Below are 13,597 nucleotides of genomic sequence, written 5' to 3' on the forward strand. Positions count from 1 at the left end.
CTAATTGGCTAATACAGACAGGAATGATAGTGAACCAAATCTAACTGTTCCTTAAGAAATTGGAAGACCAGATGTAGTATTGGCAGAGTGTAGTGTCCAGTTCTGCTGTCTGTAGAATGGAAGGCTACTCAGGCTTCTACATGGTTTTGAGACTTGGAGTTGGCTTGGTGTCATGTGCAATAACATATGTTTTTGTTTTTTGAGGGAGGTATTGAAAATATGTCTGTGATGTTGATTTTTGTTTATTTTGTTTATAATTTAATTGCTTAAAATAGATACCAACTATTAGATAGAAAACAATATAAAGATAAATAGGGAGAAGTCTCTTTTTAATCCTTTTTCCCATGTTCCCAGTTCCCACTTCTCTTTTTCACAGTTAACCACTGGGATGATTTCTTATGCATATACTCCTACTCTCCCTGTTTTACACAAACATAGCCCAGTTCTGCCCTTTCATCCTCTCACTTAACACAGTTTCTAAATGATTTCTTCCTTATCTGGACATAATAAAGAGCTTCTGTAATGGTTCTTTCTGAATCACAGCCTCCACCTGATTATGGACTTGAAAGGCAGGATGGTGAATAGAGACTAGTCTGTAAATAACAGAAGCTATTCCTGCAAACCAAAGAATAATCTTCTTTTGCTCGATTAATGAGCTTATGGCTTCTCTATCATATTTGAATCTCCAGGTATAGTTTGTGACACCAGTACTATAGGTGAATGTTGACTCTTGTATATAATTTATTGACATTGCAAATGTGAAATTATGCTCCTTAAAGTCTTAGTCTAGATTCAGATCCAGGGAGAAGACATTTTATCTGTTTTTATTGTCTCAGTCCTAATTTGTTTGTCAGTTATCTACTAGGCTATTCTAATATTTAGTTGATATGAAGTGTGCAGAGGGGAGGTATTGATTTTCATTTCTGAAGTGAGCAATTCTGTGAAGAAGAGTGAAGGTACTACAGTAGTAAATCTTCTAGTGGAACTTAACAAAAGTAACTTTAATAACTATAACTGTTCACTATTATCATTAAGAAAAGCACAGCTTCATTTCCCCAAAATCTGAGTGATGAATAAAGACACTTAAAGATCAAGCAGACATTGTTAATAAAAAGATCAACTTTGACCTATTTCTTTAGAGCACTTTTCCCATAATTAATTTTAATTTTTATTTACAAATGAGCACCAGGTTTAAGGAACACTGTTAGTATTAGATGTTTAAGATAAAAGTGAACCAGTTGCCCAAGGCCCAAACTATAAATGTGTTCCTACAGGGTCATACCAGATTCTTCATTTTCTGAATCCAGATGATATTAGAACGTTTATTAAATTTCTGAGACTATGGGGAAGATCAAATATAGTAGATTTGTTTTTAATTTAGAGCAAATACAAATGTATAAGATTCCCTGCTTGCACGTGAAGTGGTTTTAATGTTTAGGCAGATTCTTGTTTTGTGGCAGATGCGTTTATTCTTGATAGCTCCTGTGTACGTGGCATTAGACCTCTGTGGAGGGATGCTGATCTAATTACTGACATTAAGAAAGCTCTAACTGAAATGGCAGACCAATAAGAAAAGAATCTAGGGACTTCCTTGGCAGTCCAGTGGTTAAGATTCCATGCTTCTACCACAAGGGGCATGGGTTTGATCCTGGGTCAGGGAGCTAAGATCCCACATGCCAAGCAAAAGAAAAAAAATCTACACCAGCTTTATGAATCCACACATATAGGTCCTGTGGGACATGATTATATAGTCATTTATCAGAAGATATTTCACTTTAAAGAGAAAAGAATTGACCTAAAATTTGATAAACAGGTCAAATATTAGGTCAATAATGAAGACTCTTATTTTTAGCATCAAATATATCACCACAGATCCATGCAGTGTCTCAGTTGCAACTTAATTCTGATTTCCAGATTGTTGTTGGAGATAAAGTTGTATTGATGCCCGTGAATGCAGGACAGCCACTGCATGCCAGCAACATAGAACTACTCGATAATCCAGGGTGTAAAGAGGTAAGTTTGGGAGGAAAGGAAGTGAATTTGTTGATTTTTATCATGAGAAGAAAAATAAATCTTGTAGTTTCTTTCATTGTTTTCATAAGCATAAGCCCAGTTTATGCTAGTTATTATTGCTAAGATACCTATGGATTTTGAATGGTCCTTTGAAGATATTTTTTGACATACATACCCCATTGCCCAAAGTTATTCTTTTTTCTCCTTCCTCTAGTTGAAGTAATAATTCATGGTATAAAATGGAACCTGCAGTCTTATAACTTAACATCTCTTCATTAATAGGTGAATGCTGTTAATTGCAACACTAGCTGGAAAATCACTTTATTCATGAAATACAGTTCCTATCGAGAAGATGTACTAAAAGGAGTAAGTATGTTAGGTAGAACATTTGCTGGAAGAATTGAAGGCTGTCTTACTGAACTTCTAGATGCAAAACCTATGTATTCACTGTGTTTGAAGTTTAGAATGTGACTGTAAACCTTAAAACTCATGTTGAGTTTTCCTTCCTATATTTGGAAATGTATACATAATCATTAAAAGCCAAATGTTTACAGAGGGGCCCAGAGTATCAAAAACCTACAGAGTCACCTACTTCTTACATCTGTTTGATCAAACTTTTGTTGAAAATACAGTTTTTCATTTATTTTTAATTGAAGGATAATTGCTTTACAATAATGGTTTCATTTCTGCCACGCATCAACATGAATTAGCCGTAGGCATACATAGGTCCCCATACATAGCTCCCTCCCATCTCCTACCCTTTCCCACTCCTCTAGGTGGTCACAGAGCCCATACAGCAAAGGAAATACAGGGTTATTTTGCCTCTTTTTCTAGGGTGATGTTGTTCGATTGTTCCATGCGGAACAAGAGAAGTTTCTGACTTGTGATGAATATGAGAAAAAACAGCATATTTTCCTTCGTACAACCTTGCGTCAGTCAGCCACTTCTGCAACCAGCTCTAAAGCACTCTGGGAAATAGAGGTGCGTAAATCATTTTTGGCTTTTAATAAATGCTTATATCTAAAAGACAAGGTCACTTGTATGGTTTATCGTCATAAGCATCACTTGTGCGTGTGTGCACGCTCAGTTGCTTCAGTTGTGTCCGACTCTTTTCGACCTCATCACTCTAGCCCACCAGGCTCCTCTGTCCATGGGATTCTCCAGGCAGGAATACTGAAGTGGGTTGCCATGCCTGCCTCCAGGGCATCTTCCCAACCCAGGGACTGAACCTGCTTCTCTTACGTCTCCTGCGTTGGTAGGCAGATTCTTTACCACTAGCGCTACCTGGAAAGCCCAAGCATCACTTGTGATAGATCCATAAAACAATAATTTTTGTGAAGCCTCTTGTACCTCTTTACTGCTGTGACCAGTCTGAAATGTTGCTACTTCCTTTATTTCTCTTCACATATATATAATTCTGCTTTTAAAAATGCCATTGTAAAGTGTTGACTTCAGGCCAACATCAGACTGCGGGCCTTGTGCCTTGAATGGCACTGGTGTTGAGATGGAGCAGGAGGACTCACTGTAAGTGAGCATCAGAAATACACAGTCACTGAAAAGAGCATTTGTGTCTTCTGGGGATGCTCTTTCTTTTGGGGTGAGGAGAACCATAGTTAAGAATTCATTCACCTTTAAGAGAGATTTTCTTAAATGTGCCAATATGATAGAGTAATTAAGAAAATATAAGGTATGGGTTTTTATTTTAAGGAACTTTATATATACCGGAAGAGATAAGATATACCTGTGCTGTGCTTAGTCACTTGGTTGTGTCTGACTCTGCAACCCCATGGACTGTAGCCCACCAGGCTCCTCTATCCATGGAGATTCTCCAGGCAAGAAAGATATACCTGAGTGGCTGTAAACAACCCGATAAGTTCCATCTGGATTTAATATATCTCCAGCCGCTATAGCAGTGGTTCTCAACCATTTCAAACCCATCATCCCACCTTTTACAGCAATTTATTTTTTTATACTTCTTTTATGTATGAAAATGAAATTCATGGTTAATGTTATATATTCTGATGATTAAAAAATCAATAAAATGTGCAAATTCTAATATAAAGAAGATACAAAAGGAAAATAATTTATAATAAAATAATATTCATTTCAACATATAAATACATACTCTAGAAACTATAACATTTATACCCATCTTGGGGCTTCCCTAATAGCTCAGTTGATAAAGAATCCACCTGCAATGCAGGAGACCCCAGTTCGATCCCTGGGTTGGGAAGATCCCTGGAGATGGGAAAGGCTACCCCTTCAGTATTCTGGCCTGGAAAATTCCATGGACTGTAAAGTCCTTGGGGTCGCAAAGAGCTGGACGCGATTGAGCGACTTTCACTTTCATTTCACTTTGATGGATTCATTTAGATTTGGGAGAAGTGATAAAAGAAAAAGATAAGAAGCCATTCTATACAAGTACAGGAAAATGAAATAACAGAGCTAAATGTGGGCCCTTGGGTAATATCTAATATTAGGAGAGGTAATAACAGAACAGACTCATTTGTACATGATTTAAAAAAGAAATCACCATAATTGGAATAAGGATAATGAGGCAAATTATAAGCTGTTGAAACAGAGAAAATGAGGAAGTATAATATTTATGTAAATGAGCCGAGGCTTAATTATAAATGTTACATAAAGACAATTCTCTAAGTTATGACATGGTTTAGAATAGAGATGAAATAGCACAAAAGCATGTTGAGGCATATTTTCAGTCTCCTGCATTCAGAAGGGACCATATCCTTCAGTGTATTTGGATACACTGGTCTTTAGTAGGTGAAAGTAAGTAAAGTAAGTAAAGTTGCTCAGTCGTGTCCGACTCTTCACGACCCCATGGACTGTGGCCTACCAGGCTCCTCCCTCCATGGGATTCTCCAGGCAAGAGTACTGGAGTGGGTTGCCATTGCCTTCTCCAGGGGATCTTTCCGACCCAGGGACTGAACCCGGGTCGCCTGCATTCCAGGCAGATGCTTTAACCTCTGAGTAAGTCGGAGGAAAACAACTACCGGCAAAACTACATAATCCTCTTCCCAGAAGCCAATCTCACAAATTCTCTCATTAGGGTAAGAGAAAGATAACAGGCAACCAGGAAATAAATACATAGTTAAACATTTTTTTCATACCATAGATTTCTTACCATTGTGCTCTAAGAATTTTCAAAATATAGGGGATAGGGCTTCCCTGGTGGCTCAGTTGGTAACGAATCTTGCCTGCAATGCAGGAGACCCAGGTTTGATCCCTGGATTGGGAAGATCCCCTGGAGAAGGGAATGGCTACCCACTCTAGTATTCTTGCCTGGAGAATTCCAAGGAGAGAGTAGCCTAGTAGGCTACAGTCCATGGGGTCGCATAGAGTCAGACACGACTGAGCGACTGACAAACACTTTCACCTTTCACTTTCTTTCAGCAGTACTGTTAAATGCTATTTTAAAATTTTATTAGCAAAATACAGTGATGGAAAAGTTATATAGCAAATTCCTTACACAGTGAGTTTGGTTTCAACTCGGTTAAAAGAAGTTTTGTATCTTCCCTCTTATATATTTGCTGTTAGTTTTATAGCTCTTGATGTAATTTTGCCACTGCACCAATGTCCTTCCCAACAAAATGTTTGGTTGGAAATGTTATGATCCATTGAGCAGTCAGAATGGAGAGAGTGAATACATTATTCAGTAATTTTGACATAATGTCTTGGATTCAGGTATGCTTCCTTACCCACAGTGAATGTCTCTAAAATGATTGGCCTTTTCATATAACTTGATGTAAAAGCTTTTCCATATGATTGCATGTTACAGCACTAGCAGTTTATATTTGTGGTAGGTTTTATTTCTGTTGGAGATTTGAAAGTGATACTAGGGGACGTTTCTGTATGGTGTGCTACATCAACCAGGCTTCAGTTCAGGAAGTCTGAGCATCAGGTGTTTCAGGCAGACAGATATTTAAAATTGGAAATTGGTTTCAATGTTGTTGGAAGGACTGGATGGGAAAAAGTGGGATGAAGAATATGGTTTTATGTAAAGATCTGGTAGGGCTGGAAGCCAGGGCTGCCTCTTCCTGTGGTCCAGGAGTGCTCCCCTACGCCTCCCTGTGGGAGGCCCTGCAAGGCAGCTGCTGCCACCTTTATTGGAGCCCTTAGAGGATTCTCTCTTTCACTATCCTTTGCTTCCTATCCTGGTGATACAGCAGGGCCCTTAGAAGGACGGGGATGGTCCTGAGTGTCACACACAGTATCTAGCCTATGCTTATACGCTTCTGTGAATTGCAGGATATTTAATATCTTGGCCACTGTTCATTCATTCCAGTAGCATCCCTCAAAAATCACTGTGATAAATGAAAACGTGCTCCCTTCCCTGACTCCAGATTGTTCTTTAGGGAGCTGTATGTACTACTATTGCTAGACCCGCTAATATAGAGGGCAGGAGTTCTTAGTCTGTGATCCCTGGTGAGTGTCAAGTTATTTATTAACCTCCAGCAGTTGTATACAAAAGTTGTGTGAGAGTATATGTGTATGTGAGACAACTCATGGATTTTATCGGATTCTCAGAGATGTCTCTCCCAAAGGAGTAAGAGTTCAAATATTGACAAGATCATGATGGGGTGGGATTAGCAAAGGATTAGTGGGAAAAGGTTGATTTGAGAACTGAACTTTGAAGGATAAGCAGGTGTTTGGCCATAAAGGGAGTATTTTTGTAAGACTTTATCCACTTTGAAGTATTTTCATAGTTATCTCATTTGAGCTTTTGGAGTATGGGAAGAAATGGGGGCTGGAGTCTAGCAAAAGGCATTGGAAAGTTCTATACATTTGTTTGCCTGGTGACTCAGATGGTAAAGAATCTGCCTGCAGTGCTGGAGGTCCGGGTTTGATCCCTCATCAGCAAGATTCCCTGGAGAAGGGAATGGCAGCCCACTCCAGTATTCTTTCCTGGAGAATTCCATGGACAGAGGAAGCTGGAGGGCAATAATCCATGGGATCGCAAAGAGTCAGACATCACTAAATGACTAACACTTTCACTTTCACTTCATACATTAGCACACAGAATTGAGGCTGGGGCAGGAGGCAAAGGATATCAAAAAGAAGAAGGTGATCTGCTGAAGAACAGTGGAAAGTTATCTGAACACTCTAATATGCCTTTGTGATATTTACTCTTCACAGCAATCCTATGAATTAAACCTACTTAGTACATGAAGACGGAGAAGGCAGTGGCACCCCACTCCAGTGTTCTTGCCTGGAGAATCCCAGGGACAGGGAAGCCTGATAGGCTGCCCTGTATGGGGTTGCGCAGAGTCGGACACGACTGAGGCGACTTAGCAGCAGCAGCAGCAGTAGTACATGAGGAAACAGGCTTCTGAGATGTTACCTTCCTTGCTGTGATCAGACCATAGTCATTAATGTCAAGAACGTATATGCTCAGTTGTAGCTGACTCATTGTGACCCCATGGACTGTAGCCCATCAGGCTTCTCTGTCCATGGAATTATCCAGGCAGGAATACTGGAATGGATCATTGGTGGGACCCAAAACCTGTTGTCTCCGAACTGGAGAACTTGAACTTTGCTCCAGCACTGAGCCGCTTGTCATAAGCCACAGTTTCAGACCTTCCACCACTTTTACTTTCAGCGCACCTAATGGCTCAGCATCTGGGGCAGGTATCAAAGGACATGGTGTTAAACAAGCCACACACGGAAAGAGCCAGGAATTAAATTAGTCCAGACTTCCAGGCCTTGGCTTTGTGGTCTCTCTGCCTGGAATGATCTTTTCCAGTCTTGCTGCATCACCGTCTCATTCTTTTCCATCAGAGTGCCCATGCTGACTGCCATGTTGATCCAAAGTAGCCTTCTGTAGGGAGCTTCCCTGGTGACTTAGTGGTAAAGAATCCACCTGCCAATGCAGGAGACGTGGGTCTGACCCCTGGTTTGGGAAGATAACCCTGGAGGAGGCAGTGGCTACCCACTGCAGTGTACTTGTCTAGAGAATTCCATGGATGGGAAAGCCTGGCAGGCTACAGTCCATGTGGTCACAAAGAGGAGGACACGACTGAGCGACTGGGCACAAGCACAAGCCTTCTCTAGGTGCTCAATCACGCACTCTATTTCCTGCTGGTGTTGCCAAATCTTATTCATTGAAAGCTTAGTCTTATTCATTGCTCTGGTCCCTATTGCCCAGAAGAGTACCTGGCACCTGGTAGACTCTTAACATAATCTGTTGAGTGAATGAATAACAAATGTGAGGAAGCCCCGCAGTATTTCCAGTTTGGGCCTGGAAACATGTCTTTTGGAGTAAAGATGTATTTGCAGATATGAGACATGAGAATCATCCAAGCCCAGTAAGGTAACTGTTCTCTTACTTATTTATGGGAAATCTTGTTTTCTGCTACATTGGACTCCTGAAAAGGTATATTAGGTTTGGCAAGTTTAATGTGAGCATGCGGGTACCCCATGTAACCTGTTGAGATTTGCTTGCCAGGAACATGCATGTCTTTTAGCCATTATTTTTGTTTCTCTTTTTGTCTGTAGGTAGTTCATCATGATCCATGCCGTGGGGGTGCAGGACAGTGGAACAGCTTGTTCAGATTTAAACATCTTGCAACCGGGAACTATTTAGCTGCGGAGGTAAGATTAATGGATATAGTGTTGTAAAATCTCTAGATTCAGAAATAGTAAAACAGGCAATAGAGAAGATGTATTTGTAGGAACAGTTATTGTGCACATTCAGTTATTGCTAATCAAGTACTGGATTGGCATGTCCGCTATTCTCAAAATGTAAATATTAATTGAAATCTTAAAATAATCTTTGTTTTGAAAATAAAAACAGCAGCAACCACCACAACAGAACCATGTGGTTGGTTTGCTGTAAGGGTATTCAGAAGAGGGTATCTGATTTGCACCAGTGTGGGATTCATCCTGAGACTTCCTGTTTGACTTCACTCTTTCAGAATGTCTGATTTGGAATCCTGATCAGCTCATAGTTGGTGTGGTGTAGTCTAGATAGCTTCAGATTGATGTTCTGTGGCTATTCTTTCACTGGTGGGTGGCTTTCATTGTTCAAACCATTAGAAAGGAAAGGGTCCCCCCCGCCCCACCGCCGAGATATTGCACTGTCTTAAAACTGTCAATAAAAATGGTAAAAATGTAGAAAGGTCTTTTCTTTCTCCACTAAATGCATGTTGACAGAGTGAAAAGTGGTGGAAATAACAGCACTGAAGCTGTAGGAATGATTTAATTAAAGGTTAGTTATCTGGTTTAAAACTAGTTTAAAAATATTTGTTATAATTTTAAATTCTTTTTTTCTTAAATCTTTAAAATTGAAGCATGGTTGATTTATAATACTGTGTTAGTTTCACATTTACAGCAAAGTGATTCAGTTATACATACATAATATACATGTTGTGTATCTATATATATGTATTTATATTCTTTTAAAAATTCTTTTCTATTATAGGTTATTATAAGATATTGAATATAGATCCCTGTGAAAGTGAAAGTCACTCAATTGTGTCCTACTCTTTGTGACCCCATGGACTATACTAGTCCGTGGAATTCTCTACGCCAGAATACAGGAGTGGGTAGCCTTTTCCTTCTCCAGGCCCCAGGTCTCCCTCACTGCAGGAGAATTCTTTACCAGCTAAGCCACAAGGGAAACCCATAGTTGCCGGTACTATACAGTAAATCTTTGTTGTTTATTTTATATATGGTATTATATAGAAAATCTTTGTTTTCAAATATATGAAATATCCATTCATTTTACTCTTAACTCTGTTTTTCAACTTAGAGTTTCTTCTGGGATTCTAAACCAGAATTTTGTCTTGGAATGTCTAGTATTACTTATCTAACTTTTGCTTTTGGATGTTTCAGAGGGTAAGTAGGTGGGGCTGGAAAGCTGATGAGATAAAGGTGGTGCAAACAGGAAGTTTCTATAAATATGCTGACCCCAGTCTAAAGCAGAGCTCAAACCCATTACCCTCTCCGTCATGTTGATCTGTGATGGTTTTCCTTATAGTATTTCCCATGTTCTCACTTTTTGTATGTCTTATTAACTTTCTCTGTCAGAATGAATATACTCTCTGAAGGCAGGAATTTTTTTTTTTTTTGCTCACATCACCACTGGATGCCCAGTACCTGGGAAAGTGCCTGGTACTTTGAAAGCATTTGGTGAATACGTTTTGAATGAATGAATGAATATGAAGAAGCTATTCAGGGTTCCCTAAGCTTAGAGAATGGGAAAAAAGAAAATCACAGAATTTGTATCTGAGACACATTTGAGACCATATTTGGGCAAATTAATCTCTCTAAACTCCTGTTTCCTCTGCTGGAAAATGGGTATAATCACAATATTTATATAAGTTTATCAAGAGAATGAAATGATATAAAGTGCTTGGTGTAATGTGTGACCAGGAAGGAATGCTGGCAAGATTAATTTTATTATATGGCAAGTAGAAAGCATTCTTACCTTTATGAATATCTGACTCAATTTTAATGAATCAGCTCACTTAAATGAAATAGAGCTTCACAATTTATGGGCTGCTGATACCATAAATGTTTTGAAGTAACTTTTTTTTGGAAAAGTTAAGCAGTAAGGTAAGAGAATCTTGTCTAAAATAAGAATTAGAAAAGCCTAGTGGGTGTCCTATCAAAGATTAGAAATTAGGATTAAAATTCTCTTAGAAATGGGGAAACACTCAAGTACAACACCCCTTGGTAGAGGGTGGTAGGGGGCACAAGGAAGGGCAGCTGCCTGGTGGATGAATAAGGCAGATGGGGAACAGAGAGAAGCATGTTCAGGCAGTGAGGCAGAGGAGATAATGTTTATTTTACAAACTAGTTTCACATGGGTAATTCATGTGTATATCACACATAAGATATGTGAGTTAAGAAGTGATGCTAGGAAAAAAAAAAAGAAGTGATGCTAGAAGGTGGGAGGGGAGTGATGGGGCCAGAAATGTAGGGTAGCTGGTATTTTCAGGCCATATATATTAATCCATGCAGAATGTGTTTAATCTTTTGCTTAAAGAGCAGCGTTCTAAATAATCTGTGTTCAAAACAGACCACTCCAGAGTGGCACTGTCCAATATGGTAGTCACCAGCCGCGTGTCAGCTATTTAAACTTTATATTTTTTTAATTAAGTAAAATTAGAAAGACTGGCAGCCTGGGAAGTCACACAAGCAACAGGAAAATCAAATGGGCTGAGTCACAGGCGCCAAGCAAGAGAAGGTAGGGTTTCAACAAGGAGGGAGTGCTACAGAAAAGGTCAGGAACAAAATGTCTTCGCAGCACTTGGCAAGAATATGGTCATCTGTGACTTCACGAAGAGCATTTTTAGTAAGACCAGAATGCAGGGAGCAGAGGAAGAGATGAGGAAGCCAGCAATCAGAAGGAGGTGTGGACTGAGATTTGTATAATGGTTGTGAAGGGGGAGAATCAGAGTCATAAAAGGAAGGGAAGAGTTCTATTAGATTAAAATTTTTTTTTTTAATTTTTATAATTGGTTTTGCCATAGATCAGCATGTATCCACCACAGGTATACATGTGTTCCCCGTCCTGAACCCGCCTCCCTCCTCCCTCCCTGTACCATCCCTCTGGGTCATCTCAGTGCACCAGCCCCAAACATCCAGTATCATGCATTGAACCTGGACTGGTGACTCGTTTCATATATGATATTATACATGTTTCACTGCCATTCTCCCAAATCATCCCACCCTCTCCCTCTCCCACAGAGTCCAAAAGACTGTTCTATACATCTGTGTCTCTTTTGCTGTCTTGCATACAGGGTTATCATTACCATACAGTAAGATGGATGAGCTGTTCTAGGGGACGATCTATCAGAGGGCAGGATTTGGAGGCATGTTACTCTTTTCCTCAAACTTTTCCACTTTCAATACACCTATTTATAGTTTGAAACATTAATTTAGTATGCTTAGGCACCCCTGGTTAATTGGATGATACAATTCTTAAATTGCCTTTGAGTTCATGGTATTTATATTGGCCAGTGCAGCAAAGAGAGCCTGGAGTAGTGGGAAGAAAAGTCCCAGGTAGACTGCTCACAATCTCTCTGCCTTTAAGCAAATACTTGACCCCTCTGAACCTCAGTTCCCTTGTGTGTGAAAAAGGTGATAATATATATCATATGGGATTTTTTGGAATTAAAGAATATCTTGTGAATTTTAAGCATCTTGTACATAAAGGATATTTAGTAAGTATTAAATCCCTTTGTTTCCTTTGGGAGGAAGGGGAAAGGAAATGTGTAGTTGTGTTTATTATTATTTTAAAATTTATCCTTATTACTTTTGTTATTCATAACTGACATTTCTTTGTCAATCAGATAACTTAAGGGGTAAAATGTTTTGGGAATCACCACTGGGTACCTTGTATCTAGAACAGTCTCTGATAATTTATATTCAGTAAGTACTGAATAGTCTGATGAATAAATCATAGAGAGAATGAAGTTTTAAGTCCAGGCATTTCGCTTGGCAAAACAGGAAACCCAGAGTCAGAGAAGGGATTTATTTTGTCCAAAGTTAAGAAACAAGGTTAATGATAGTATTCAGGCTGGATGCTACACTTGCGTTGCTTCATCCCTGTCAGTGAGTCTCAATGGAGGATGGTCTTCTTCCCAGGGGGTGTTTGACAAAGTCTGGAGACATTTTTATTGTCGCAGTTGGGGAGAGGGAGCTACTGGCATCTAGTGGGTAGAGGCTAGGGATGCAGCTAAACATCCTAAAAAGTGAAGGACAGATCCCACAACAAAGAATGAGCTGGGCTCAAATGCCACTAGTGCCAATGTTGAGAAACTGATGTATGTTATACTGAAATTACATAATCATTGTATTGACTGCCTCCTAGATGAAAGCACTGTTCTGTTATTGTGAAGAAATCAAAGATGACTAACATTTTGTCCTTGTCCTTCAAGAATGTGCAATCTGGAGGGGAATTATATTAACTCATCATTGGGACATCTATTTGTCAGTTGTTTCCAGCATACATAAATATCTGAGATAACAGGTTATGTGTAAGGTTTAAATTATTAACATTTAAAGACACTCATGATAAATCTCTCAGTAAGTTTAAAGGGCTGCCGCCTTAAATCTAAGGACATATGAGAAAAAACACCTTAATTTTTAACTTATACTTTCGTAATCTGGTATTCTATTTAACCAGTGCTTACTGGGTGGCTAAGTTATTCAGAAAAATGTAATAAGCTTATTTGTTTAGAAATGAAGGGTAAACTAAAGAAAATTAGACTGTTTCATGTGCTGAGTATTGTGTAGTCTTAACTGTGGAGACAAAACAGGTAAATTACAAGCTATTCAAGAATGGCACCATGTTGTGTGTGTGTGTGTATGTGTGAATTGTAGAAAACATCTAGGAATTAGGATGGTGATATGATATAACACTGTTTAGACTTTATTCTGTAAATTACTGAAGTCAACTAAGGTTTAGAAATGAACCCTTACTCAGTTTGAATATCTCCAACAGTGTTGTCTTAGCGAATTAAGGGTTTATTTTTGAATACTATGCAGTGCTACTAATTCATGACAAAATGTGGAACAAAATATTTGTGAATTAGGTAGCAGGGCATTTGTGACTGTA

The 13,597-nt window shown here is 39.1% G+C and overlaps 1 protein-coding gene across 2 annotated transcripts in view; it reads left to right on the top strand.

Annotated features, from left to right (window-relative positions):
• Positions 1 to 13,597, top strand: part of ITPR2 (inositol 1,4,5-trisphosphate receptor type 2) — a 596,562-nt gene that overhangs the window by 130,667 nt on the left and 452,298 nt on the right. For both annotated transcript variants that reach the window (XR_001918100.1, XM_005680737.3), the window contains exons 6-9: positions 1,915 to 2,013; positions 2,296 to 2,379; positions 2,848 to 2,994; positions 8,527 to 8,622. Coding sequence is in view for 1 of the 2 variants with exons in the window: in XM_005680737.3 (XP_005680794.2) it covers positions 1,915 to 2,013; positions 2,296 to 2,379; positions 2,848 to 2,994; positions 8,527 to 8,622 (426 nt within the window). In the remaining variant the exon portion in view is untranslated. The remainder of the gene's footprint in view (positions 1 to 1,914; positions 2,014 to 2,295; positions 2,380 to 2,847; positions 2,995 to 8,526; positions 8,623 to 13,597) is intronic.

This window comes from Capra hircus, chromosome 5 (genome assembly GCF_001704415.2).
Source record: "Capra hircus breed San Clemente chromosome 5, ASM170441v1, whole genome shotgun sequence".
Lineage (NCBI taxonomy): Eukaryota > Metazoa > Chordata > Mammalia > Artiodactyla > Bovidae > Capra > Capra hircus.